Here is a 26,335-nt window from a genome sequence, read left to right as displayed (position 1 = left end):
CATGCTGTGTTCGTGACTTGATTATGCTCTTGGTATTTCTAGTTCTGTGTGTTAGTAGTGCTATAGGAAGAAGAATAGCTGCTCTGTGCTTCACAGGGATTGATGTGCATTTTCCTCTCACACTGTATTCCACACCAGTGAGCTTTAATCCACTTTACTGATGACTGGTCAAAGGAACCATGACTCCCACACATCTTTGATCTTGTTATGGAAGACTATTAGGCTAGGTATGGAACTCACAAGCCACAAAGACATCTATAGTTTGGTCTTGCTTAATCGCTTATAAAATCCTGATAAAAAAAAAGTTTAGAGCACCTGTGATGGACTAAAAAGTATTCTAATTTTCAATATGTAGCACACAGTGTTGCTGCCCATATCTCTGCATACTAGCAGTTCTCTTGACCAGTGATGGTGATAGCAGACCTGCTATTCAGGGGGACAGTCCAGTACAGAGAGTACACATGTACACTACCACATCAGAATAAACCCCTATACTGGACCCATATGGAGAGTATAGCAGATGAGGCAGCCAGCCCTTACAAAAAAAAACACATGAATAAATCACAATGTTGAAAGAACACGTGTAAACAAATCACAGACATACTGTATGTGTTTTCCCAATATTGTGCTTTTGGTAAAACATCTCCAATTTGGACTCCAGACCAAAGGACACATTTCCACCGGTCTAATGTCCTTTGCTCGTGTTTCTTGGCCCAAGCAAGTCTCTTCTTATTATTGGTGTCCTTTAGTAGTGGTTTCTTTGCAGCAATTCGACCATGAAGGCCTAATTCACACAGTCTCCTCTGAACAGTTGATGTTGAGATGTGTCTGTTACTTGAACTCTGTGAAGCACTTATTTGGGCTGCAATTTCTGAGGCTGGTAACTCTAATGAACTTATCCTCTGCAGCAGAGGTAACTCTGGGTCTTCCATTCCTGTGGCAGTCCTCATGAGAGCCAGTTTCATCATAGCACTTGATGGTTTTTGCGACTGCACTTGAAGAAACTTTCAAAGTTCTTTAAATGTTCCGTATTGACTGACCTTCATGTCTTAAAATAATGATGTACTGTCGTTTCTCTTTGCTTATTTGAGCTGTTGTTGCCATAATATGGACTTGGTCTTTTACCAAGTAGGGCTATCTTCTGTATCTTCACAACACAACTCAATCAATCAATCAATCAAATTTTATTTATAAAGCCCTGATTGGCTCAAACTCATTAAGAAGTAAAGAAATTCCACAAATTAACTTTTAAGAAGGCACACCTGTTAATTTAAATGCATTCCAGGTGACTACCTCATGAAGCTGGTTGAGAGAATGCCAAGAGTGTGCAAAGCTGTCATGAAGGCAACGGGTGGCTGTTTGAAGAATCTCAAATATAAAATATATTTTGATTTGTTTAACACTTTTTTGGTTACTATATGATTCCATGTGTTATTTCATAGTTTTGATGTCTTCACTATTATGCTACTATGTAGAAAATAGTAAAAATAAATGAATAGGTGTTCTAAAACTTTTGACCAATAGTGTACATATTTACAAAACAATATATGGGGGATTGGAAATGATGCAGACAATTACATTAATAGAAGCCACAATCTATCTGCAACATTAAAGCTGATCCACCCCCTAATAAAAAATACTACTAAAACAAATTCTGGTAACTCTGACAGCGCAAATTTTAACATGTTAAAAAGGATAAATAAGGAGACGCGGCGCACTAGCTTCTCTGTTCTTTCACTGGGCTTCTTCAAACTGTCACTGACCAACTTATGAAGAAGAGAGGCGGGTACCAGCAGCAGTGACACTCCGAATGGATGGCTCAGAAATAAGAAATCATTTTTAACACACTCAAATTATTATACTCAGGTAGGATAAGTTACCTTTTTACAGAATGGCATTACAGAATTTGCAATTCCATATGTGGAAACATTTCTACTGCAACATGTTACCTTTTCACATTTGAGTAGAATAACACTTTTTTGTGAACTTGTAATTCCGAATGTGAAAGTGAGATTTTCTTACATGTGAAACTGCATATCCAATTTTCACATGTGAAAGTTTTTAACATGTGAAACCGCAAATTTCACATGTGCTACTGCAATTCACATGAGGTGAAAATCTCACATGTGAAAAGGTGGTGTTAACATGTGAAGTTTAATACATGTGAAAATATGTTTACACGTTAAATTTAAGCTCAACATGTGAAAACAGCTACTTCACATGTGAAAATGCAAATTTGACATGTGTTTTTTTTGTAAGGGAGGCTACAGCCCGGGGAAGCCATTCCTTATCCGTCTTCCCATTCTCTGTTTTCTTTCCCTGTCATTAAAACTGTTTGGTCAGAGAGGGCTCTGGGTGCTTTAACATTCTCATTCCCTGGACCCTGCCATAAACACTGCTATTTCCCTCTTTCTCTCTCCCTCGTTAGTGCTCCCTCTCTCTGGGTGCTTTAACAAGCAGTAGAGGGAGGAGCAACAGAGAGTCTTTACAGATATGGGCTAGTTTTATTTATTTGTTTAAGGTCGAGCCTTTGCCCCAGTGTCAGTTGTTGCAGTAACAGTTGGTGGTTAGAAATGTTTGCTGAAAAGTTGAATGCCTTGGCATGCCAGCATACCCCCGTCTCACTCTCTTTCCCCTATTTTTCTCCCTCCCATTCGCCATCTCATTTTCCCCTCTCTTTCTCACCCTTTCCCCACATTTTCTCGCTTCACTATATCCCTTTCCCCTCATTCTCCCAACTCTCTCTCTCTGTCTCTCTCTCTCTCTGTCTCTCTCTCTCTTTCTCTCTGTCTCACATGTGTAGGCAGGCATACATAATCTCAAACAGCCTATCTGTGTAGCCCTCAGTGTCTCCCTCCCGCCTCCCGCCTCCCTGCGCTTATATGCTAATTTGACCTACAAATTCTGTCAAAGTATGCCAAATGAATGAGAACACTGTTGAACTCAAGCCAATGTTCTTCCTCCTATCTCTCTCTGTCGTCGTTCTCTCTTCCTGTTTTTCTGCCCCCTCCCTCAACACCTCCCCCAGCTTCACTGTCTGTCTCTCTTACCTGGCGCTGACGAAGATGGCGGCGTTGCGACTAGCTCTTAGGAAACTTTGCAGTATTTTGTTTTTTTATGTATTTTGTTTTTAACATTATTAGCTCAGAAAGTGTTTTGCATCATTACATACAGCCGGGAAAAACAATTGGATATCAGAGCGGCGGTAACTCACCAGCATTACGACCAGGAATACGACTTTCCCGAAGCAGATGCTTTGTTTGCTCTCCCCAGGGCAAGTGAGCTGATTCCAGCGGCTGACCCAAAACATCGCCGGCGGAGGAGAGGCACTTGGAGCGGCCTGCTGGTCCGACATAGGATGCGCGCACACCACCCACCGCTTCCAAGTATCCTACTCGCTAATCTTCAATCTTTGGTTAACAAAGTCGACGAACTACGGGCAAGGATTTCTTTCCAGAGAGACATCAAGGCCTGTAACATACTCTGTTTCATGGAAACATGGCTCTCTTGGGATATTCTGTCGAAATCGGTCCAGCCAGATGGGTTCTCAGTTCATCGCGCAGACAGGAACAGAAGGGCGGAGGTGTGTGTTTCATGATTAACGACTCATGGTGTAATTGTAGTAACATATAGGAACTCAAGTCCTTCTGTTCATCCGACCTAGAATATCTCACAATCAAATGCCAACCGTATTATCTCCCAAGATAATTTTCTTCCGTTATAGTCACGGCCGTGTATATCCCCCCTCAAGCCGATACCACGACGGCCCTCAAAGAACTTCACTGGACCTTATGCAAACTGGAAACCACATATCCTGAGGCTGCATTTATTGTAGCCAGGGATTTCAACAAAGCAAATTTGAGGACTAGGCTGCCGAAGTTCTATCAACATATCGACTATTGTACTCACGCTGCTAAAATCCTTGACAATTGCTATTCAAACTTCCGGGACGGTTATAAGGCCCTCCCCCGCCCTCCTTTCGGCAAATCTGACCATGACTCCATTTTGCTTCTCCCTTCCTATAGGCAGAAACTCAAACAGGAAGTACCCGTGCTAAGGACTATTCAACTCTGGTCTGACCAATCGGAATCCACACTTTTAGATAGTTTTGATCACGCGGACTGGGATATGTTCCGAGTAGCTTTCAAAAATAATTTAGACATATACACTGAAGCGGTGACGGAGTTTATCAGGAAGTGTATAGGTGATGTTGTGCTCACTGTGACTATTAAAACCTACCCTAACCAGAAACGCAAGGTGACTGGGAATATGGCAGAATACAAACAGTGTAGCTACTCACTCCGCAAGGCAATTAAACTGGCAGTTCAATTCAACGGCTCAGACACAAGACGTATGTGGCAGGGTCTACAGACAATCACGGACTACAAAAAGAAAACCAGCCACGTCGCCGACACCGACGTCTTGCTTCCAGACAAGCTAAACACCTTCTTCGCCCGCTTTGAGGATAACACAGTGCCACTGACGAGGCCCACTACCAAGGACTATGGCCTCTCCTTCTCCATGGCCGATGTGATTAAGACATTTAAGCATGTTAACCCCCGCAAGGCTGCCGGCCCAGACGGCATCCCTAGCCGCGTCCTCAGAGCATGCGCAGACCAGCTGGCTGGTGTGTTCATGGACATATTCAATCTCTCCCTTTCCCAGTCCTCTCACTCAACATCAACAAAACAAAGGAGATGATCGTGGACTTCAGGAAACAGCAGAGGGTACACCTCCCTATCCACATCGACGGGACCGCAGTGGAGAAGGTGGAAAGCTTCAAGTTCCTTGGCGTACACATCACCGACAAACCGAAATGGTCCACCCACGCAGACAGTGTGGTGAAGAAGGCCCAACAGAGCCTCTTCAACCTCAGGAGGCTGAAGAAATGTGGCTTATCACCTAAAACCCTCACAAACTTTTACAGATGCACAATTGAGAGCATCCTGTCTGGCTGTATCACCGCCTGGTACGGCAACTGCACCGCCCACAACCGCAGGGCTCTCCAGAGGGTAGTGCGGTCTGCCGAATGCATTACCGGGGGCAAACTACCCACCCTCCAAGACACATACAGCACCCGATGTCACAGGAAGGCCAAAAAGATAATCAAGGACATCAACCACCCGAGCCACTGCCTGTTCACCCCGCTATCATCCAGAAGGCGAGGTCAGTACAGGTGCATCAAAGCTGAGACCGAGAGAATGAAAAACAGCTTCTATCTCAAGGCCATCAGACTGTTAAATAGCCATCACTAGCACATTAGAGGCTGCTGCTGCCTATTGAAATCACTGGCCACTTTAAGAAATTGAACACTAGTCACTTTAATAATGTTTACATATCTTGCACTACTCATCTCATATGTATATACTGCATTATATTCTATAATATTATTCTGTATCTTAGTCCATGCCGCTCTGTCATTGCTTGTCCATATACAGTGGGGAGAACAAGTATTTGATACACTGCAGATTTAGCAGGTTTTCCAACTTACAAAGCATAAAGAGGTCTGTAATTTTTATCATAGGTACACTTCAACTGTGAGAGACGGAATCTAAAACAAAAATCCAGAAAATCACATTGTATGATTTTTAAGTAATTAATTTGCATTTTATTGCATGACATAAGTATTTGATACATTAGAAAAGCAGAACTTTAATATTTGGTACAGAAGCCTTTGTTTGCAATTACAGAGATCATACGTTTCCTGTAGGTCTTGACCAGGTTTGCACACACTGCAGCAGGGATTTTGGCCCACTCCTCCATACAGACCTTCTCCAGATCCTTCAGGTTTCGGGGCTGTCGCTGGGCAATACGGACTTTCAGCTCCCTCCAAAGATTTTCTATTGGGTTCAGGTCTGGAGACTGGCTAGGCCACTCCAGGACCTTGAGATGCTTCTTACGGAGCCACTTCTTACTTGCCCTGGCTGTGTGTTTCGGGTCGTTGTCATGCTGGAAGACCAAGCCACCACCCATCTTCAATGCTCTTACTGAGGGAAGGAGGTTGTTGGCCAAGATCTCGCGATACATGGCCCCATCCATCCTCCCCACAATACGGTGCAGTTGTTCTGTCCCCTTTGCAGAAAAGCATCCCCAAAGAATGATGTTTCCACCTCCATGCTTCACGGTTGGGATGGTGTTCTTGGGGTTGTACTCATCCTTCTTCTTCCTCCAAACACGGCGAGTGGAGTTTAGACCAAAAAGCTCTATTTTTGTCTCATCAGACCACATAACCTTCTCCCATTCCTCCTCTGGATCATCCAGATGGTCATTGGCAAACTTCAGACGGGCCTGGACATGCGCTGGCTTGAGCAGGGGGACCTTGCGTGCGCTGCAGGATTTTAATCCATGACGGTGTAGTGTGTTACTAATGGTTTTCTTTGAGACTGTGGTCCCAGCTCTCTTCAGGTCATTGACCAGGTCCTGCCATGTTGTTCTGGGCTGATTCCTCACCTTCCTCATGATCATTGATGCCCCACGAGGTGAGATCTTGCATGGAGCCCCAGACCGAGGGTGATTGACCGTCATCTTGAACTTCTTCCATTTTCTAATAATTGCGCCAACAGTTGTTGCCTTCTCACCAAGCTGCTTGCCTATTGTCCTGTAGCCCATCCCAGCCTTGTGTAGGTCTACAATTTTATCCCTGATGTCCTTACACAGCTCTCTGGTCTTGGCCATTGTGGAGAGGTTGGAGTCTGTTTGATTGAGTGTGTGGACAGGTGTCTTTTATACAGGTAACGAGTTCAAACAGGTGCAGTTAATACAAGTAATGAGTGGAGAACAGGAGGGCTTCTTAAAGAAAAACTAACAGGTCTGTGAGAGCCGGAATTCTTACTGGTTGGTAGGTGATCAAATACTTATGTCATGCAATAAAATGCGAATTAATTACTTAAAAATCATACAATGTGATTTTCTGGATTTTTGTTTTAGATTCCGTCTCTCACAGTTGAAGTGTACCTATGATTACAGACCTCTACATGCTTTGTAAGTAGGAAAAACTGCAAAATCAGCAGTGTATCAAATACTTGTTCTCTCCACTGTATGTATACAGTGGGGAGAACAAGTATTTGATACACTGCCGATTTTGCAGGTTTTCCTACTTACAAAGCATGTAGAGGTCTGTAATTTTTTTATCATAGGTACATTTCAACTGTGAGAGACGGAATCTAAAACAAAAATACAGAAAATCACCTTGTATGATTTTAAAGTAATTAATTTGCATTTTATTGCATGACATAAGTATTTGATACATCAGAAAAGCAGAACTTTAATATTTGGTACAGAAGCCTTTGTTTGCAATTACAGAGATCATACGTTTCCTGTAGGTCTTGACCAGGTTTGCACACACTGCAGCAGGGATTTTGGCCCACTCCTCCATACAGACCTTCTCCAGATCCTTCAGGTTTCGGGGCTGTCGCTGGGCAATACGGACTTTCAGCTCCCTCCAAAGATTTTCTATTGGGTTCAGGTCTGGAGACTGGCTAGGCCACTCCAGGACCTTGAGATGCTTCTTACGGAGCCACTTCTTACTTGCCCTGGCTGTGTGTTTCGGGTCGTTGTCATGCTGGAAGACCAAGCCACCACCCATCTTCAATGCTCTTACTGAGGGAAGGAGGTTGTTGGCCAAGATCTCGCGATACATGGCCCCATCCATCCTCCCCACAATACGGTGCAGTTGTTCTGTCCCCTTTGCAGAAAAGCATCCCCAAAGAATGATGTTTCCACCTCCATGCTTCACGGTTGGGATGGTGTTCTTGGGGTTGTACTCATCCTTCTTCTTCCTCCAAACACGGTGAGTGGAGTTTAGACCAAAAAGCTCTATTTTTGTCTCATCAGACCACATAACCTTCTCCCATTCCTCCTCTGGATCATCCAGATGGTCATTGGCAAACTTCAGATGGGCCTGGACATGCGCTGGCTTGAGCAGGGGGACCTTGCGTGCGCTGCAGGATTTTAAACCATGACGGTGTAGTGTGTTACTAATGGTTTTCTTTGAGACTGTGGTCCCAGCTCTCTTCAGGTCATTGACCAGGTCCTGCCATGTTGTTCTGGGCTGATTCCTCACCTTCCTCATGATCATTGATGCCCCACGAGGTGAGATCTTGCATGGAGCCCCAGACCGAGGGTGATTGACCGTCATCTTGAACTTCTTCCATTTTCTAATAATTGCGCCAACAGTTGTTGCCTTCTCACCAAGCTGCTTGCCTATTGTCCTGTAGCCCATCCCAGCCTTGTGTAGGTCTACAATTTTATCCCTGATGTCCTTACACAGCTCTCTGGTCTTGGCCATTGTGGAGAGGTTGGAGTCTGTTTGATTGAGTGTGTGGACAGGTGTCTTTTATACAGGTAACGAGTTCAAACAGGTGCAGTTAATACAAGTAATGAGTGGAGAACAGGAGGGCTTCTTAAAGAAAAACTAACAGGTCTGTGAGAGCCGGAATTCTTACTGGTTGGTAGGTGATCAAATACTTATGTCATGCAATAAAATGCGAATTAATTACTTAAAAATCATACAATGTGATTTTCTGGATTTTTGTTTTAGATTCCGTCTCTCACAGTTGAAGTGTACCTATGATTACAGACCTCTACATGCTTTGTAAGTAGGAAAACCTGCAAATCAGCAGTGTATCAAATACTTGTTCTCTCCACTGTATGTATACAGTGGGGAGAACAAGTATTTGATACACTGCCAATTTTGCAGGTTTTCCTACTTACAAAGCATGTAGAGGTCTGTAATTTTTTTTATCATAGGTACACTTCAACTGTGAGAGACGGAATCTAAAACAAAAATACAGAAAATCACCTTGTATGATTTTAAAGTAATTAATTTGCATTTTATTGCATGACATAAGCATTTGATACATCAGAAAAGCAGAACTTAATATTTGGTACAGAAACCTTTGTTTGCAATTACAGAGATCATACGTTTCCTGTAGGTCTTGACCAGGTTTGCACACACTGCAGCAGGGATTTTGGCCCACTCCTCCATACAGACCTTCTCCAGATCCTTCAGGTTTCGGGGGCTGTCGCTGGGCAATACGGACTTTCAGCTCCCTCCAAAGATTTTCTATTGGGTTCAGGTCTGGAGACTGGCTAGGCCACTCCAGGACCTTGAGATGCTTCTTACGGAGCCACTCCTTAGTTGCCCTGGCTGTGTGTTTCGGGTCGTTGTCATGCTGGAAGACCCAGCCACGACCCATCTTCAATGCTCTTACTGAGGGAAGGAGGTTGTTGGCCAAGATCTCGCGATACATGGCCCCATCCATCCTCCCCTCAATACGGTGCAGTCGTCCTGTCCCCTTTGCAGAAAAGCATCCCCAAAGAATGATGTTTCCACCTCCATGCTTCACGGTTGGGATGGTGTTCTTGGGGGTTGTACTCATCCTTCTTCTTCCTCCAAACACGGCGAGTGGAGTTTAGACCAAAAAGCTATATTTTTGTCTCATCAGACCACATAACCTTCTCCCATTCCTCCTCTGGATCATCCAGATGGTCATTGGCAAACTTCAGACGGGCCTGGACATGCGCTGGCTTGAGCAGGGGGGACCTTGCGTGCGCTGCAGGATTTTAATCCATGACGGTGTAGTGTGTTACTAATGGTTTTCTTTGAGACTGTGGTCCCAGCTCTCTTCAGGTCATTGACCAGGTCCTGCCGTGTTGTTCTGGGCTGATTCCTCACCTTCCTCATGATCATTGATGCCCCACGAGGTGAGATCTTGCATGGAGCCCCAGACCGAGGGTGATTGACAGTCATCTTGAACTTCTTCCATTTTCTAATAATTGCGCCAACAGTTGTTGCCTTCTCACCAAGCTGCTTGCCTATTGTCCTGTAGCCCATCCCAGCCTTGTGTAGGTCTACAATTTTATCCCTGATGTCCTTACACAGCTCTCTGGTCTTGGCCATTGTGGAGAGGTTGGAGTCTGTTTGATTGAGTGTGTGGACAGGTGTCTTTTATACAGGTAACGAGTTCAAACAGGTGCAGTTAATACAAGTAATGAGTGGAGAACAGGAGGGCTTCTTAAAGAAAAACTAACAGGTCTGTGAGAGCCAGAATTCTTACTGGTTGATAGGTGATCAAATACTTATGTCATGCAATAAAATGCGAATTAATTACTTAAAAATCATACAATGTGATTTTCTGGATTTTTGTTTTAGATTCCGTCTCTCACAGTTGAAGTGTACCTATGATTACAGACCTCTACATGCTTTGTAAGTAGGAAAACCTGCAAAATCAGCAGTGTATCAAATACTTGTTCTCTCCACTGTATGTATACAGTGGGGAGAACAAGTATTTGATACACTGCCAATTTTGCAGGTTTTCCTACTTACAAAGCATGTAGAGGTCTGTAATTTTTTATCATAGGTACACTTCAACTGTGAGAGACGGAATCTAAAACAAAAATACAGAAAATCACCTTGTATGATTTTAAAGTAATTAATTTGCATTTTATTGCATGACATAAGCATTTGATACATCAGAAAAGCAGAACTTAATATTTGGTACAGAAACCTTTGTTTGCAATTACAGAGATCATACGTTTCCTGTAGGTCTTGACCAGGTTTGCACACACTGCAGCAGGGATTTTGGCCCACTCCTCCATACAGACCTTCTCCAGATCCTTCAGGTTTCGGGGCTGTCGCTGGGCAATACGGACTTTCAGCTCCCTCCAAAGATTTTCTATTGGGTTCAGGTCTGGAGACTGGCTAGGCCACTCCAGGACCTTGAGATGCTTCTTACGGAGCCACTCCTTAGTTGCCCTGGCTGTGTGTTTCGGGTCGTTGTCATGCTGGAAGACCCAGCCACGACTCCATCTTCAATGCTCTTACTGAGGGAAGGAGGTTGTTGGCCAAGATCTCGCGATACATGGCCCCATCCATCCTCCCCTCAATACGGTGCAGTCGTCCTGTCCCCTTTGCAGAAAAGCATCCCCAAAGAATGATGTTTCCACCTCCATGCTTCACGGTTGGTATGGTGTTCTTGGGGTTGTACTCATCCTTCTTCTTCCTCCAAACACGGCGAGTGGAGTTTAGACCAAAAAGCTATATTTTTGTCTCATCAGACCACATGACCTTCTCCCATTCCTCCTCTGGATCATCCAGATGGTCACTGGAAAACTTCAGACGGGCCTGGACATGCGCTGGCTTGAGCAGGGGGACCTTGCGTGCGCTGCAGGATTCTAATCCATGACGGCGTAGTGTGTTACTAATGGTTTTCTTTGAGAATGTGGTCCCAGCTCTCTTCAGGTCATCGACCAGGTCCTGCCATGTAGTTCTGGGCTGATCCCTCACCTTCCTCATGATCATTGATGCCCCACGAGGCGAGATCTTGCATGGAGCCCCAGACCGAGGGTGATTGACCGTCATCTTGAACTTCTTCCATTTTCTAATAATTGCGCCAACAGTTTTTGCCTTCTCACCAAGCTGCTTGCCTATTGTCCTGTAGCCCATCCCAGCCTTGTGTAGGTCTACAATTTTATCCCTGATGTCCTTACACAGCTCTCTGGTCTTGGCCATTGTGGAGAGGTTGGAGTCTGTTTGATTGAGTGTGTGGACAGGTGTCTTTTATACAGGTAACGAGTTCAAACAGGTGCAGTTAATACAAGTAATGAGTGGAGAACAGGAGGGCTTCTTAAAGAAAAACTAACAGGTCTGTGAGAGCCAGAATTCTTACTGGTTGGTAGGTGATCAAATACTTATGTCATGCAATAAAATGCGAATTAATTACTTAAAAATCATACAATGTGATTTTCTGGATTTTTGTTTTAGATTCCGTCTCTCACAGTTGAAGTGTACCTATGATAAAAATTACAGACCTCTACATGCTTTGTAAGTAGGAAAACCTGCAAAATCGGCAGTGTATCAAATACTTGTTCTCCCCACTGTATATTCTTAAATCCCATTCCTTACTTTTTTGTGTGTGTTGGGTAAATGTTGTGAAATTGTTAGATATTTCTTCACTGTCGGAGCTAGAAGCACAAGCATTTCGCTACACCCGCTATAACATCTGCTAAACACGTGTATGTGACAAATACAATTTGATTTGATTTGATTTACCCCTTTTTCTCTCACTCATATCTCAGAAAGTTAGGATACATGTTAGCCGACTAAACTCAGCTCCACGATTTACGATGGAGTTGAGTTGTGTGGCAACTAGTGTGGGCGGACTGGAGCTCCGATGTCACATGAAATGAAGTTTTTATCAAAAACTACAACTTTCAGCACCCAAAGAATAGCCCGCATTTACACATGGGTGTTGAATAATTTTTGTTGTTGTTGATAAAAACTTCATTTTATGTGACATCGGCACTCCAGTCCGCCCACACTAGTAACCGCTCAACTCCGTAATCGTGGAGTCGAGTTTAGTCAGCTAGATACATGAATACATCTCCAATGACATGTATGTATTCCTCAGGCTAAACAATAGCTAAACATTTGTCTAATACTGTATCTGCTCAGGGTCCAGCTGCAGTGTTTGTGTAACCTAGCTGGAAAGTGTGGGACTGAAACGGACTGACTGACCCATGTTGTAGGTTCCAGTTCCGAAACAGCTGTCCTGTCCAGTCTTGGAGAGAGTACAGCACTGCCCGTGAGACCTGGGCCTTTATTCACAAAGAGTCTCAAAGTAGGAGTGCTGATATAGGATCAGTTTAACCGTTTAGATTAAGATTACATAGACAGGGGGTACCTGATCCCAGATCAGCACTCCTAGTCTGAGAGGCTTTGTGAATACGGCCCTGGTTCAGTTGGAGTATGGCTGCTGTGTCTGTTTCGTTACTTTTCCTGAATGCCCAACCAATGCCCACGGTTTTAGCACAAGGAACCCCCTCACTATATGAGATGTTGTGTAATGTGTGTGTAGTAGTAGGAAAGTGCAATTGTGGGTTTTTTGTCACTTCAATCCTGGAAAGTGGTGAGGCATTGACGTTTTTCGACTGTGGTTTCTTAGAAGAACACTTGCCTTGGCTGGCCTTCAACTGGCATCAAGACACGCACGCACACACACACTCACACGCACACAGACACATGCACACAGACACACAGACACACAGACACACAGACACACAGACAGACAGACAGACAGATAGACAGACAGACAGACAGAGGAAAAATAAGGAGTTTTCCAGTCCAGGGGCTGGTGTAGAGCAGGCCACATGAAAACAGACCCAGCCACTGGAGTCAGTCCACCACAGCTAGTGATTAGTAGACTGAGACCATTACTAAGAACCATTACAGCTGCCTGCCTCCATCTCTCTCTTTCTCTCACCCTCTACTCCCCATCTCTCTCTCTCTCCCCCTCTCGTTCTCCCTGTCTGTTTTTCCTCTCCATTGACAGGCTCCAGACATACAGGCTTACAATCTAAAAAGTATCCATGTTTCAAAATAAGCTCTTATAAAAAGCTGTTATCCAGTTCCAGATCTCTGGCGACAAATCTGCCCTTCCCTTGTTTATCAGAAGACGTCATGGTCCTGAGAGAGAGAGAGGGGGATTCTGGGTCGGCTCGCTCCACGTCTGATCTCTGCTTGGACTGACCCACTTCTCGTTGTCCCCACACACACACACTGTAAAACCATGAAACATGTGATACGTTTATAACCTAAACGTCAGTGTTTAAAACTTAAACATTAGGCATTTAGATTTGCCAATAGGTGTTCTCATTTTTAACACAGGGGTTTCGAATGCAAGATTAAACATAATAGTCCGCTTTTTCCAGTTTCCAACCAGGAGAACACCGATATCTCCTAAGTGTTCAGATTTTAAACACTAGTGTTTCATTTCCGATCGTCCTGTTTAGAGTGCATTTAGTCATTAGAAATTAGGAATGTCTGTCACCTTACCTACATTTCAGCACAACTGAACAGGACATGGTAAAATATTAAAATTGTTGGATATCCTCCCTCTGGCTGGATTACGATAGGAATTACTAATCACTTCACTTACCAGCGTATTGTGACTTGCAGGTCTGCTGTGGCCCATGAGCCAGGATTTTCAGACCTCAATGTCAAGGATAACTAGGCCATAAATAAAGGCCTTATGAAATGTATAATATGCGGTCATAAAGGGTTTACTTTTAATTAACACTTTAATTTTGGCAGTCAATAGAAATGATTGAATGCAACAACCATACGTCTGTCACAAACAAACACAGTCATGGGTGGGTATCTCTCACATTCACTCGAAAGGCCTGCTGGGAAATAATCAGACACGGCTTTACGCCCTGCAGTTTTAAAACACCTCCCCCAGTGTTAAGTGTTTCAAATCGAAACGCCTTGTGCTGAATAAACGTGTCCATGTGTTTAAAAAGTGTTAGAGTGAATAAACATGTTATGGGGGTTACAATCTAAACACTGTGACGCGTTTACAGTACACACACACACACACACACACACACACACACACACACACACACCAACTGGACCTCCAGTCGGTCACCAGGGTCTACCCCTGCTTCCCCCTTCCTATCCCACTGTTTGGCCTGATGGTTATGACCAGTGTTTCCTTGCCAGAGTGGAATCTATATTCTGCTTTCCTCTCTTCATTGTGAAGCGGGTTTGTATTTGTTTCTGTTTTTTTCAAGAGAAGGAAAGCAAATCCCAAGCCTTTAGTCATTGTTTTCAAATGCAGTTTCCTCTGGGCTGGTTGGACACATAGCAACACCTACACGCACCCACGTTCACTCTCATGCTAACTCTCACACTCTAACACACGCACACACACACACACACACACACACAGACAGAGCCTTCCTGCTGATGGGAGTGAGTTTAGTTTGTCGCAGTGTGTTTTGGGCGACCATTCTGTTGGTGCTACTCTTTATGACCTGCTTGAATCTGGATCCTCAGTCAGTCAGCAGCCCCTTAATGCACTGTGTCTCTTACCTCACAGGTCTGCTTTGTTGGCCACATACCTCCCAGGGCTCTGCGAAAGGAGGTTGGATCAGTGAGATCCTATTGTGGTCTTTCAGGGAGGCCGTCCGCAGTAGGGACGGCATCCCAAATTATTGTTATATGACAATGATGAGACACAATAGAGTGTTTCAGATGAGAATATGTCAGGGCCTGTGTTATTCATATTCAATAAGAATACTTCCCTGCCTGTGGAACTCATTGTGATAATGGAGAGGTGGGTACTTGTGCATACTCATAGTCAGTATAAAAAGAGAGGAGAGTTAACAGTAGTGTAGTGACGTGGAGTTTCATACTCTTTGTGTGCTGAGACAGCAACCCACTGAGGGATTTAAGAGTTTCTGCTTTAACAAGGCTACTATTGATTCTGTCTTCTAGTGAGGATAGGGAGGAGAGTTTGAGCTATCGAGAGAGAAAGAGGGGGACAGGAGTGAGGGAGGGAGAGAGACAGAGTCCAGCGTAACGAATGCTATGGGGACAGGAGTGGCACGGCCCTTTGTGGTGTGGGTGGTGAACCCCTATTCAAGCAGCAGAGTTACGGGGGGGCATAGCTTGGTGTTCTGGATTCCACTGCACTACAGTCAGCATAACTTAAACCAAACACATTATGTACTAGTCTAGCTTCTTCAACAGAGGTTTCAGCCAAACACATCATGTACTAGTCTAGCTTCTTCAACAGAGGTTTCAGCCAAACACATCATGTACTAGTCTAGCTTCTTCAACAGAGGTTTCAGCCAAACACATCATGTACTAGTCTAGCTTCTTCAACAGAGGTTTCAGCCAAACACATCATGTACTAGTCTAGCTTCTTCAACAGAGGTTTCAGCCAAACACATCATGTACTAGTCTAGCTTCTTCAACAGAGGTTTCAGCCAAACACATCATGTACTAGTCTAGCTTCTTCAACAGAGGTTTCAGCCAAACACATCATGTACTAGTCTAGCTTCTTCAACAGAGGTTTCAGCCAAACACATCATGTACTAGTCTAGCTTCTTCAACAGAGGTTTCAGCCAAACACATCATGTACTAGTCTAGCTTCTTCAACAGAGGTTTCAGCCAAACACATCATGTACTAGTCTAGCTTCTTCAACAGAGGTTTCAGCCAAACACATCATGTACTAGTCTAGCTTCTTCAACAGAGGTTTCAGCCAAACACATCATGTACTAGTCTAGCTTCTTCAACAGAGGTTTCAGCCAAACACATCATGTAGACTAACTACAACAGCACAGCATTTGTAATGGATGATCTTTTTGCTAGCTCTGATAATTTACTTTACACAAACACACTTTGAACTTACAACAACTGCTCCCATAGCCTGGTCCCAGATCTGTTTGTGCTGTCTTGCCAGCTCCTATGGTCATCATGGTCATGATGGAGTTGGCTATACAGCACAAACAGATCTGGGACCAGGCTAGTGCTCCCACCCTCTGTGTCACGTTCGTTTACAGACGGGACGGACCAAGGCGCAGCGTGATATGCGTACATGTTTATTTTTCAGAATAAACACAATGACAAAACAACAAACGAAACGTGAAGTCCAAGGTACACAAACAAACATACCTCACACGGAACAAGATCCCACAACCCACTAGTGCCAATAGGCTGCCTAAGTATGGTCCCCAATCAGAGACAAGGAGCTACAGCTGCCTCTGATTGGGAACCACACCGGCCAACATAGATCTACACGATCTAGATCTAAACATAGAAAATGCAACATAGAACATACCACACAGAAAATACACACCCTGACTCAACAAATACGAGTCCCCAGAGTCAGGGCGTGACAGTACCCCCCCCCCAAAGGTGCGGACTCCGACCGCACAACATAAACATAACAGGGTAGGGGCCGGGTGGGCCTCGGAGGCGGATCCGGCTCAGGGCGTGACGACCACTTACTCTCCGCCTCCCTGTTGCGCCCCTGGTCTGGTCTGGACCTCGGCGCGCTGCTTCCCCTCTCCTTCCTCCCATGAAGTACCAAGTCCTGTCTGGACCCTGGTGTGGGAGACCCCGAACCTGGAGAGGGGCTGACGTCTGGGTCTGGACTGGAGCCGCTGACCGGAGCTGGACCAGGCACCGGTGGAGCGGACTGCACAGACTCCGGACTGGAGCCGCTGACCGGAGCTGGACTGGGCACTGGTGGAGCGGACTGCTCTGGCTCCGGAGTGGAGCCGCTGACCGGATCTGGACTGGACACCGGTGGAGCGGACTGCTCTGGCTCCGGAGTGGAGCAGCTGACCGGTGCTGGACCAGGCACCGGTGGAACAGGCACGGGCCGTGCCGGACTGGACACACGCACCACTGGCTTGGTGCGGGGAGCAGGAACGGGCCGGACCGGGCTGGCGACGCGCACCACTGGCTTGGTGCGGGGAGCAGGAACGGGCCGTACCGGACTGGCGACGCGCACCACTGGCCTGGTGCGGGGAGCAGGGACAGGCCGGGCCCGGCTGGCGACGCGCACCACTGGCTTGGTGCGAGGGGCAGGAACGGGTCGGGCCGTACTGGGAACACGCACCACTGGCTTAGTGCGGGAAGCAGGAACGGGCCGGACCGGACTGGCGACACGCACCACTTGCTTGGTGCGAGGAGCGGGACTGGGTTCCTTTATTAACCCCCGCTCCTTCTGCAGCCTAACCAGCTCCTCTCGCCGTGCCTCTACACTTTCCTTCTCCCTTATAGCCTCCTGTAGCGCCTCCCACTGACCAAATAACTCCTGCTCCCTCTGAACCAATAGCCCCCGTAATATGGTGGCCTCCTCTCCTAACCTGCAGATCCGCCCTTTAACGGCCTCCTGCTGCCTCGTCGTCCACACCGTGTGCCCCCCCAAAAACATTTCTTGGGGTTGCCTCTCGGGGCTCCGTCGTCGGCACTGTTGGCGCCGTTTCTCCTCTCCTACCTGGGCATCCTCCTTCATCGCCTTCCGGTAACGGACGGCCTCCTCCTCCGTAATTCTCCCCCAACCGAGGAGGACATCTACTAATGTAACCTCCTGTTGAATTCCCGGCGTTTGCTCCTGAACACGCTGCTTGGTCCTTGTTTGGTGGGATCTTCTGTCACGTTCGTTTACAGACGGGACGGACCAAGGCGCAGCGTGATATGCGTACATGTTTATTTTTCCAAATAAACACAATGACAAAACAACAAACGAAACGTGAAGGCCAAGGTACACAAAACAAACATACAACCCACTAGTGCCAATAGGCTGCCTAAGTATGGTCCCCAATCAGAGACAACGAGCTACAGCTGCCTCTGATTGGGAACCACACCGGCCAACATAGATCAACATAAAACTAAACATAGAAAATGCAACATAGAACATACCACACAGAAAATACACACCCTGACTCAACAAATACGAGTCCCCAGAGTCAGGGCGTGACACTCTGTGCACTAATCAAACCACTAGGTCAGCGGTTCCCAAACATTTCTGTTCTGGGGACTACCAAATCACGAGTCGAGGATTTCTTTAAACATAAAATACCTTGGTGGTCACATTTAGTCCATTTTAGCAGTGAACTATTATTATTATAAACATTTTGCATTGTCAAAAGCTTATAATACCATTTACACTCCCCACTGTTATTATAAAATAATAAAAAATAAAATCATTATAAAAAAATAACATTTGTGGACCACCTGCAGTACCAGGTAGGTTGAAACCCACTGCAATAGGTTTTGTTCTGCATTCCTTTGTAGGATAACGAGGTGTTGTATTAAAACAACAGCCTACCCAGTACCCTCTCTCTCTCTCCTGCTGGGGAGGCAACCTATGGGGACGTTGATAGACGGTTACTGCCATAAGGTTTTGCCTGTTAACACGTAGATGTACACATGTCTTTGCTGGGATACTGTGTGCTGTAGTTATTTGACTGTTTCTGTGTTTGCATGTGGGAAATAGCTATTAGATAAGACACAAGACTACTGGTAGTAATCCCGGAACCAAACCTCAAATCTCACGTGTGCTGGCCTGCTACTAGCTGTTTGTTAGGAGATACAGGCTACATACTGTAGTGATACTGTTTAATTTTTTCTGAGATACTTTGTGTGTGTATTGTGTTTGTGTGGTTGTTTCTGTGTTGGCATGTGGTCAATGGTAGTTAGATAAGACATAAAACTATTGGTACCCCCTGTGCTGTTCTCCATGTGCACTGACTGACTACACCTCTCTAGTCAATATTGACCCTCTATACTGACGGAAAAAAACGTTGACCTTGTTGAAACTTACCGTTTGGTTATTATGTGAGTCTTATTGGGTCTGTGTAATCTATAGCTCCAGTTCTGTTGGTCATTAGGTTGGCTGAGAGCTTCTAGGGAAGTGGTAGAACAGTGTTGGATCCTTTGTGATCGTTTGTGCTGGGGGAGCACTGTGGGAGCATTCCTCTCCTCACGGTGTCTCAATGTTCCCAAGTCTCTCAGTGGGTCTGGGCCCCCTCACTGATCCCCTGTGTTATGGTTATGGAGGAGAATGTGCTGTATCTGGGGTCTGGCTCTGGATCAACTTCCTGCTGCTGCTGGTGTGTTTACGTGGGCCTTGGCCTCCTGGCTGGGCTGCTGGGGGTCATGCATGTCCTCAGGCCGGTGGATACTGCTCCAACCCTCTCTCTCTGATGGAATGGAAAACAAGGCTCCCAGACTATCTATAGGTATGGGACCTCCTCAGGAGCACTTCACTCTTAGCTCCACGCTCCTTAGGGAGGTTTATTTTCCTGCTCGGCGACTCGATTTCAACTCCCCCGCCTTTCCGCCCTGTCACCCAGCCTCCCGGCCCTCCTCCTAGCTCTAGCAGGGTGTTTACTCTGAGTATTAGCTGACCTCCTGACTCCGTTCTCCATTCCACCTCCCTGGCTCTGCTCCTTACCCAAACACCTCTGCAGGAAGCAACAACCCAGGCCACTGGCTGGGTGCCGCAGTATTATGTCTGGCTGGACCTAATCTGGATGTAGCTATAGAATCACTCCATGACACAATGTATCACACCAAGGACGCTAACTGCTCTCGCCCATACCTTTGCCCCTTACACATAGAATTTAAGAAACACTGCTGGTCGTTGTCTTGTTGTCACCCGACACTATGTCGTCGTTTCTTTATACTAGTTGTGTGTTTGTGTGCTCTCCTGTAGGTATTCCAGGACCTGGGAGTGTCAGTGCTGGCCGGGGCGTCAGAGGGCTACAACGTCTGTCTGTTTGCCTATGGGCAGACTGGCACTGGCAAGACCTACACCATGATGGGCACACAGGTGAGGAAGGGTTATAACGATCATATGGTAACACTTGACTTTATGCAGGTGTAATACATTATGATGTGTTCTAAGGAAAGGGTTACCTATCATATAATCTGGAAAATCCCTATTGGCATTCTCTGCTCTGCTGTATGTGTTGAAAGGAGGCACAGTGTCAATAGAGTTAATGACTCTTCTCTTTCCCTCATTCGTTTCCTCCTGCATCCTCCTCTCAGGACTCCATGGGCCTGACCCCCAGGATTTGTCAGGTAAGGAAGTGGTCCCCTAATTCATTCTATCGGGTCTCGGTGAGGTAGTATTCTGGTTATTGACCTGTTCTACCTGTCTGGTCTCTCCAGAACCTGTATAGTTGTCGTAACATTGCCTCCTATGCACGCTGAAGAAGGGCTCATACCCCAAATCTTCGTGTGGCAATAAAAATTTTCATTTAAGTTATTCACAGGAGTGCTGTACTATTTTTTGTTCTGTGGATTATATAGGACGATTCAGCACCCGATCGAGTGCATTATTTATCTTTTCTCTCCAGGGCCTGTTCAGATCTGATGACACCTTCCCTGAAGGACAAAACTCCAGCAGGATTGAAATCAGGTAAGAGGGGGCTGTGTGTTTGCCTGTTTCTCCTTGAGTGATTGTCTCAAATCAAATCAAATCAAATTGTATTGGTCACATACACATGGTTAGCAGATGTTATTGCGAGTGTAGCGAAATGCTTGACTGACTCCAACTATCAGAGTGCACATTGGTATCTAGGTGTCGTATCAATTCCTTATGAAAGTGCATTTCCTTTTCTTCACCTGCAGCTTTCTGGAGATCTACAATGAGCGTGTTCGTGACCTGCTGCGAGGCAGAGAGCAGAAGAAGAAAGCCTCTCTACGGGTTAGGGAGCACCCTGAGAAGGGACCCTACGTACAAGGTGAGGGGGCAGAATAAGTGTCTACTAAGAAGTGTCTACTACATTAAGCAGCAGTGGATGGGGTAGATGCGTTATGAGTGGCCCTGCCTTAGGCTCTCAGATGGAAGATACAAGACCCCTTTAGCCCAAATTTACACCAATCCAATGTGTGGGGAGGAATGCATATGTGCAGGATAGGACTCACTCACTCACCAACTCAGTGGATATGTTGTGTAGCTGTGGTGAGCAGTAATACGATAAAGGTTTGTATGCTTATTTTAGAGGTCAGTCTAAGTGGGATGTTGTGGTCCTCTTAGTCTTGTAGTCTGTGTTCAGGACTCAACTTTGATTACAAACAGAGTTGCAATCCTGGCTTGAACCCAGGCTCTGCACTTTGCACTCTCTTTTTCTCTCCCTCCCTCTCTCTTTCTCTTTCTTACTTACTTTCTCTCTCTCTCTCTCTCTCTCTCTCTCTCTCTCTCTCTCTCTCTCTCTCTCTCTCTCTCTCTCTCTCTCTCTCTCTCTCTCTCTCTCTCTCTCTCTCTCTCCCCCTCTTCCCTCTATTCCTTCAAGCCCAACATCCACTCATTGTCTGTATCAGGAGATATCCCAGAGTATCACAGGAAGTGATGTCACTTCCTGGAGGCAGCAAGAAGCACATTGCTCTACTCTACACACAGACCACATTATACTGTCTGGTTCTCCAGAGCCCCTCTCTCTTTCTCTATCTTATTCCCCTAACCCCTTACCACCGTTAAGTCTCTTGGTCTAAGAAGCGTGCAAAAATGTTTTCCTTACCACTGACTTAGGAAAAGGATAATGTTATGTATTATAATACATAATACATAATTATTATTATTATGTCATCATTTGGGAAGTTAAAAGTTATTGGAGGGTTTTTGTGGCTGTGTGAGACACCAAACGTGATTCAGCTGAACCATACTGTTGTAGCTTAGTTCCTCATCACTTCCTAATCACACATCACCACTAACTCAGACAAGGTTGTTCAATTAAACATGATTATTCTTCTTCTGTTTGATATGAATCAGCGTATGTTTAGGTGGTATTGATGATAACTGCTTTCTGTCTGTCCTCTCCTCAGACCTGTCCCAGCACGTAGTGTCTGACTACAAGCAGGCGGTGGACCTGTTGGAGGAGGGCATCGCCAACCGCATCACTGCGGCAACACACATCCACGATGCCAGCAGCAGATCCCATGCCATCTTCACCATCCAGTACACCCAGGTGAGGTCACAACCCTGTGTCAATCCAATCCCAGCACTCAGATTCACTCACCCAGGTCACGACCCTTCCAATCCACCAATCACAGTAGTTCTAACAGTCTGTTCATTCGTCCCATACAGGCTATTCTGGAGAATAACCTTCCCTCAGAGATCGTCAGCAAGATCAACCTGGTGGACCTGGCTGGCAGGTGAGTTTGTTGAAGAGGTTTGCGCTGCTTATTCCCAGATGCCTAATCATTCCAGATACAGAATGCCTCAGAATCCATGAGCAAGCTGCCTCCTAGTGGATCTCTTCTGCCATGACTGTGTGTTCACTGACCCAGCAGTTTCATTTTATCACACCATAGCTTTTCACTAGGTACCATTTCCTGTGTTGCGTTTCTCTCTAGAATATGTCATATTCAGTGTGTTGTTGTGTTCTGCCTGACAGTGAGAGAGCAGACCCCCACTACTGCAGAGACAGACTCACTGAGGGATCCAACATCAACAAATCCCTGGTGACCCTGGGTATCGTCATCTCTGCTCTGGGTAAATGTTAAAAGGGACTTTTATTGTGAAGTACTGACTTTTTATCTGTGTTTTCCATCTCCTTGTCAGAATCCACTTAGCTTACAGTACACAGAACATACTATACATACATACACAACTTGAATTCATACAGGGTGATATTTGTAGATAATGTGCTCTACATACAGCAGTATGCCTCACGTAACTGACCCAGTACCCACCCCCCTTATAGTCTGTACTGTAAGACTAGCCAAGTGAGACTACCCTATTTCTAACCCAATCCTTCCCCCTGTCCCTGTATCTCTCCCCGTCCTTGTCTCTTGTCCTTCCCTCTCATTGTGCCGGCCCCTGTCTCTGTCCCTATCTCTTGTCTCTGTCCCTATCTCTTGTCTCTGTCCCTATCTCGTGTCTCTGTCCCTATCTCGTGTCTCTGTCCCTATCTCGTGTCTCTGTCCCTATCTCTTGTCTCTGTCCCTATCTCGTGTCTCTGTCCCTATCTCTTGTCTCTGTCCCTATCTCTTGTCTCTGTCCCTATCTCTTGTCTCTGTCCCTATCTCTTGTCTCTGTCCCTATCTCTTGTCTCTGTCCCTATCTCGTGTCTCTGTCCCTATCTCGTGTCTCTGTCCCTATCTCTTGTATCTGTCCCTGTCTCTTGTCTCTGTCCCTATCTCTTGTCTCTGTCCCTATCTCGTGTCTCTGTCCCTATCTCGTGTCTCTGTCCCTATCTCTTGTATCTGTCCCTGTCTCTTGTCTCTGTCCCTATCTCTTGTCTCTGTCCCTATCTCGTGTCTCTGTCCCTATCTCTTGTCTCTGTCCCTGTCTCTTGTCTCTGTCCCTGTCTCGTGTCTCTGTCCCTATCTCTTGTCTCTGTCCCTATCTCTTGTCTCTGTCCCTGTCTCTTGTCTCTGTCCCTATCTCTTGTCTCTGTCCCTATCTCGTGTCTCTGTCCCTATCTCTTGTCTCTGTCCCTATCTCTTGTCTCTTGTCTCTGTCCCTATCTCTTGTCTCTGTCCCTATCTCTTGTCTCTGTCCCTGTCTCTTGTCTCTGTCCCTATCTCTTGTCTCTGTCCCTATCTCTTGTCTCTGTCCCTATCTCGTGTCTCTGTCCCTATCTCGTGTCTCTGTCCCTATCTCTTGTCTCTGTCCCTATCTCTTGTCTCTGTCCCTATCTCTTGTCTCTGTCCCTATCTCGTGTCTCTGTCCCTATCTCGTGTCTCTGTCCCTATCTCGTGTCTCTGTCCCTATCTCTTGTCTCTGTCCCTATCTCTTGTCTCTGTCCCTATCTCTTTTCTCTGTCCCTATCTCTTGTCTCTGTCCCTATCTCTTGTCTCTGTCCCTATCTCTTGTCTCTGTCCCTATCTCGTGTCTCTGTCCCTATCTCGTGTCTCTGTCCCTATCTCTTGTATCTGTCCCTGTCTCTTGTCTCTGTCCCTATCTCTTGTCTCTGTCCCTATCTTGTGTCTCTGTCCCTATCTCGTGTCTCTGTCCCTATCTCTTGTATCTGTCCCTGTCTCTTGTCTCTGTCCCTATCTCTTGTCTCGGTCCCTATCTCATGTCTCTGTCCCTATCTATTGTCTCTGTCCCTGTCTCTTGTCTCTGTCCCTATCTCGTGTCTCTGTCCCTATCTCTTGTCTCTGTCCCTATCTCTTGTCTCTGTCCCTGTCTCTTGTCTCTGTCCCTATCTCTTGTCTCTGTCTCTGTCTCTTTCCCATTCTCTTTCCCTGTCTCTGTAACCTAACTCTCCCCTTGTCTCCCCTTTGTATGTCTCTCTCCAACAAACATTAAACTTGAACTGTGTCCGTCCCTCTCCAGCCCAGAACTCCCAGATGTCCAGTAGTTGTCAGAGTATCAATAGCGTGGCCAGTGAGGGTGATGCGGGCAGCACTATGGGCAGCCACACCAGCTCTCTGTCTGGGGGAGGTGGTGGTGGAGGAGGAGGAGGGAGAAGACACTGCTTCATCCCCTACAGGGACTCTGTCCTCACATGGCTCCTCAAAGACAGCCTGGGAGGAAACTCCAAGACCATCATGATCGCCAGTGAGTAGGGAATATTGGCATTGCATTGCATTACACATTTGTGTAAATTAGTGGGAGTGGAAGTAGTGATCACATTTTTTTTGCTCTCTTAGCATTGTAAGATGGACATACAGTGGGGAAAAAAAGTATTTAGTCAGCCACCAATTGTGCAAGTTCTCCCACTTAAAAAGATGAGAGAGGCCTGTAATTTTCATCATAGGTACATGTCAACTATGACAGACAAAATGAGAAAAAAAAATCCAGAAAATCACATTGTAGGATTTTTTATGAATTTATTTGCAAATGATGGTGGAAAATAAGTATTTGGTCAATAACAAAAGTTTCTCAATACTTTGTTATATACCCCTTGTTGGCAATGACACAGGTCAAACGTTTTCTGTAAGTCTTTCACACACTGTTGCTGGTATTTTGGCCCATTCCTCCATGCAGATCTCCTCTAGAGCAGTGATGTTTTGGGGCTGTCGCTGGGCAACACGGACTTTCAACTCCCTCCAAAGATTTTCTATGGGGTTGAGATCTGGAGACTGGCTAGGCCACTCCAGGACCTTGAAATGCTTCTTACGAAGCCACTCCTTCATTGCCCGGGAGGTGTGTTTGGGATCATTGTCATGCTAAAAGACCCAGCTACGTTTCATCTTCAATGCCCTTGCTGATGGAAGGAGGTTTTCACTCAAAATCTCACGATACATGGCCCCATTCATTCTTTCCTTTACACGGATCAGTCGTCCTGGTCCCTTTGCAGAAAAACAGCCCCAAAGCATGAAGTTTCCACCCCCATGCTTCACAGTAGGTATGGTGTTCTTTGGATGCAACTCAGCATTCTTTGTCCTCCAAACACGATGAGTTGAGTTTTTACCAAAAAGTTATATTTTGGTTTCATCTGACAATATGACATTCTCCCAATCCTCTTCTGGATCATCCAAATGCACTCTAGCAAACTTCAGACGGGCCTGGACATGTACTGGCTTAAGCAGGGGGACACGTCTGGCAATGCAGGATTTGAGTCCCTGGCGGAGTAGTGTGTTACTGATGGTAGGCTTTGTTACTTTGGTCCCATCTCTCTGCAGGTCATTCACTAGGTCCCCCCGTGTGGTTCTGGGATTTTTGCTCACCGTTCTTGTGATCATTTTGACCTACGGGGGTGAGATCTTGCGTGGAGCCCCAGATCGAGGGAGATTATCAGTGGTCTTGTATGTCTTCCATTTCCTAATAATTGCTCCCACAGTTGATTTCTTCAAACCAAGCTGCTTACCTATTGCAGATTCAGTCTTCCCAGCCTGGTGCAGGTCTACAATTTTGTTTCTGGTGTCCTTTGACAGCTCTTTGGTCTTGACCATAGTGGAGTTTGGAGTGTGACTGTTTGAGGTTGTGGACAGGTGTCTTTTATACTGATAACAAGTTCAAACAGGTGCCGTTAATACAGGTAACGAGTGGAGGACAGAGGAGCCTCTTAAAGAAGAAGTTACAGGTCTGTGAGAGCCAGAAATCTTGCTTGTTTGTAGGTGACCAAATACTT

At 45.8% G+C, this 26,335-nt stretch overlaps 1 protein-coding gene across 1 annotated transcript in view; it reads left to right on the top strand.

The window, feature by feature from the left end:
• The window catches only part of stard9 (StAR-related lipid transfer (START) domain containing 9), a 69,590-nt gene that overhangs the window by 14,009 nt on the left and 29,246 nt on the right, over positions 1-26,335 (top strand). The window contains exons 4-11 of the mRNA XM_041848167.2: positions 20,020-20,136; positions 20,355-20,387; positions 20,666-20,727; positions 20,940-21,052; positions 22,134-22,276; positions 22,396-22,463; positions 22,706-22,803; positions 24,595-24,819. Coding sequence (XP_041704101.2) covers positions 20,020-20,136; positions 20,355-20,387; positions 20,666-20,727; positions 20,940-21,052; positions 22,134-22,276; positions 22,396-22,463; positions 22,706-22,803; positions 24,595-24,819 — 859 coding nt within the window. The remainder of the gene's footprint in view (positions 1-20,019; positions 20,137-20,354; positions 20,388-20,665; positions 20,728-20,939; positions 21,053-22,133; positions 22,277-22,395; positions 22,464-22,705; positions 22,804-24,594; positions 24,820-26,335) is intronic.

Source organism: Coregonus clupeaformis, chromosome 11 (genome assembly GCF_020615455.1).
Source record: "Coregonus clupeaformis isolate EN_2021a chromosome 11, ASM2061545v1, whole genome shotgun sequence".
NCBI lineage: Eukaryota > Metazoa > Chordata > Actinopteri > Salmoniformes > Salmonidae > Coregonus > Coregonus clupeaformis.
This window is presented reverse-complemented; position numbering and strand designations above follow the sequence as displayed.